The sequence below is a fragment of the Macadamia integrifolia genome, chromosome 9 (assembly GCF_013358625.1).
Source record: "Macadamia integrifolia cultivar HAES 741 chromosome 9, SCU_Mint_v3, whole genome shotgun sequence".
NCBI classification, from domain to species: Eukaryota; Viridiplantae; Streptophyta; class Magnoliopsida; order Proteales; family Proteaceae; genus Macadamia; species Macadamia integrifolia.
The window spans coordinates 23,884,674-23,888,052 of NC_056565.1; the positions used below are offsets into that span (position 1 = coordinate 23,884,674).

Consider the following 3,379-nt stretch of genomic DNA (forward strand, 5'->3'; position numbering starts at 1 on the left):
ATCAGGAATAAGTAAAACTAACAGACAAAAGAAACACTTAAAAATGTAAATTTTCCTCCCGCATTTGCTACCAGAGTCTAGGGGTGAGCTAGTAGTCCCTGGGTGCGTTGATCATTATCTGATCCCATTCCGTCTTGTACATCTCGTCGGGGAGGGGGAATCGGAGATGGAGAGGAAGGGGAGAGGAAGAACAGGAGGGGACGACGACAATGGATGATAGGTGCTGCATCATCAACCGAAAATAAACGGTTGAAATGTATTTCATTTTATTTTAACTGTCAATATGGTGCTGGCATATAAGATTACCATATATCGTAGTGTGTATACTTTATGGCCAATAATTGAATTATTTTTAAGACCACTATTTGAGAATTTAGACAACACGAGCAAGAAGAAAGTTTGTCTTCCTTAACGTTGTGATAATGTGATCTTACAATTACTTCCCTCATTGACAAAGGTCCAAATGCTCTTAGCACTATTTCAAGTGTCCCACTTGACTGCAAAAAATGGTAGACGTCCTCTCTTTATGGGGGGGGGAGGGGGTGAAGAGTAGCTGATCCTATGAGTGAAGGTCATTTTTTTCGAGGACTGAGTGTTCTCTGTACGGGAGCAGAGGTTTCTCTCTTGGAAAAGAAGTCATTTCATTACCAAAGGAGAGAGACAACTAAAGATCAAGTTTCATTTTCCAGTTTGGGGCAGCAAATGTGAAATCTTCTCCAACCCCACCCCGTTCCCCATACAACCAAAATTGAGGTAAAAGAAACACGGCAAATGTAGAATATTCCCTACACCACTTTCCTCTTGGACACAATTTCAGCAAATTTCAGGCAAATGTGCAACCGCCTGACTCCGCTCTTTGGCCTTAGCTACCATTGAAGCTTTTGGCTTGCTTAGTTCAGTTAGCTCCTTCCCTTTGATGCCTTTGTTCAGCTTTTAGAAACAAAGAGCAATCGAAGAGGAAGATGTGGATTAAAGACTGCTTTTGGAGGCCCCAGCTCCCCTGGCTTTGATTGATGCCCAATGCCATTAAGGAGCTTTCTTCGGCCTGCCTCGTTTCCACATCTACTTTGCAAATCTACTTATCTGAGCCTGCTGTGAAGTAATTGGCACACAGGCCTTGGATTGGAACATCATTAAAGAAGAAAATAACCTCTAATTTATTCTCCTCATCGCTGCAACCTCTAGGTAACAGCCAGGGAAATAGAATCTCAGGGATAAGGGTGGAAAGTTTCACCCTTGGAGCACATGCCAAACCTCACATTGATACATGAAAGTAATACGCAGTTACAAGGCTGGCAGGAAAGAATCAAAATGTAAAATAAAAAACTCTCATCTTCCGATAGAAGAGAAGCAATGTAAAGTAAACCACCGCAAGTTTATTAAACATAGAGACATCGGCTATTAAACATTACCTTTCACAACAGCAATTTTTGATTAATCCGAAATGAGTGTACCATCAAGATCACCATATATGAGGACAAGACTATCACAAATATTCATTCTTAACTTCTTTAATTTAGTTCCACAGTCACATAAAGATCATACATGACTACTCTGTCCTTGTGCCAAATTTCAATCTCCACGTTCTATTGCTATATGAAATAATACAGTGACTGGAAACAAACAAATCAAATAACTATTAGAATTAAGACAAAAGGCCTGGAAGATATAAAATAACTGGAAATTTTACTTAAATCCTTCTCATTAATCACACGTTTCAAGTCCCAAAACACAAACATTAGAATTGTACTACACCAACCATTTTAGATAAATGTCATTTCTAACTACTCCCCAAATATAAGACCTTATTTATTGTAACTACATAGTTGAAATAACAAACAAACAAAACAAGAAATGGCAACTAGCATTTAACGACCACAGCATCATCCTGGTCATCTTCATCCTCCTTCCAGCCACCAAACAGTAACTAGCATTTAACGATCACAGCATCATCCTGGTCATCTTCATCCTCCTTCCAGCAGCACTTCAAAATTGACCTGGGAGACCCCAAATCATCATTCCCAACAAAACTCTGGTAAACAACAGAGCCACCCAATCCAAGAAGTTGACAGCTACTCTCTCCACCCTCATATCCCGGAATATCCAGTGGGCAGTCCCACGAGCCATCAGTGGCATGAATAGCTACAGAGAACTCCTTTGGTTGGAAACATGACAAAACCCGGCCTATCAATTGTTTCAGATTCAGAGTTTTCAAATTGTAGCCTGCTGCTTCAAAGCTTGAATAACTGAAACCATCTTCCGGGGTAACATGAATTGTAGAGATTGCAGCACCTTCGATGGAATTCATAGAGTAACCACATGGATCAAATTCAAAATCAGAGATCTTGGAATGTGGAAGAATGTTCCTTATACCAGAAACATTAGTCATCTCAACTGCAGAGCTTGCTTGAGTCTTGTAGAAAACAGAAGCCTTCTTGTTGTCCAAGCCGGTCATACACATCTCAAGAGTATAAACTGGGTTCTGGATGTTGTCCATTTCTGCACAAGCAGAGTATGTGTGCCACTTTTGTGACTCAACCAGACTGCTCATCACATAAGCTCTACCGCCTGATCCAAGCTTCCCAAAATAACCGTCAAGTATCGCAACCTCCTCTGAAAAGTTACGATGTGGAAATGACTGAGCTCCTGGAAATATGAAACTTCCACGAGTGTACCTAACAGCTCTTACAGAGAGGGAAAGAGAGGCAGCTAACTCAAGGATTGGCGGAATCGAGAGAAGAAGTTTTGTGGTACCACAAGTTTTGATGATAATCTTGTAAGAGTAAACGAAAAGGCTGGACTCAGAAAGGATGTATGAGTCAACTTCTGCATTTGAAAGTGACCCAACTATTGTGCATTCAGCTGGCGTAAGGATCTCATCCAGCTGAGTTTTGGTCAAAGAACGGAGGCCCTTTCCTCCAGGATCAGAAAAGATTCCAGGCTCAAAGAAAGATATTTCAAGCCTCTTCTCATAGCCTTCAAATCCAATTGCAGAGACAGGGAAGGCCATCTTTGCTCAGGGGAAGTAAATAACGTTGCTAAAAAAGCGAGAAACCAAACAAGATAACAGGAATTGTAAAATGGGGAGCAGGAACAAAAGAAACTAATGGCTAGGTGGTTATGGCTAAACTTGTTGACAATCAAGATGGCTTCCGCGCGCACTGCACACATGGAAACAACATCCCAGAGTTGGTATTTGCAGAACATTTAAAGAATAGAAAACAACATCACAGAATTGATATTTGAAAAACATTTAAAGAATAACATATGAAGCTGGGTCAGTCATTGGTAAACCTGAATAAACATTGTAGACTATGACCTCTTGGTAACAAAACACACTATTAAGCCATCTAGTGAAATAAAAGCATAGATACAAACT

General features: G+C 40.5%; 1 protein-coding gene across 1 annotated transcript; it reads right to left on the reverse strand.

The window, feature by feature from the left end:
* Window positions 1-1,667: 1,667 nt before the first annotated feature.
* LOC122089288 (S-adenosylmethionine decarboxylase proenzyme-like) lies at window positions 1,668-3,155 on the reverse strand. The gene has a single exon (XM_042658889.1). The coding sequence runs from the start codon at window positions 3,008-3,010 to the stop codon at window positions 1,928-1,930; it is 1,083 nt and encodes a 360-aa protein (XP_042514823.1). The 5' UTR covers window positions 3,011-3,155; the 3' UTR covers window positions 1,668-1,927.
* Between the last annotated feature and the right edge of the window lie 224 nt (window positions 3,156-3,379).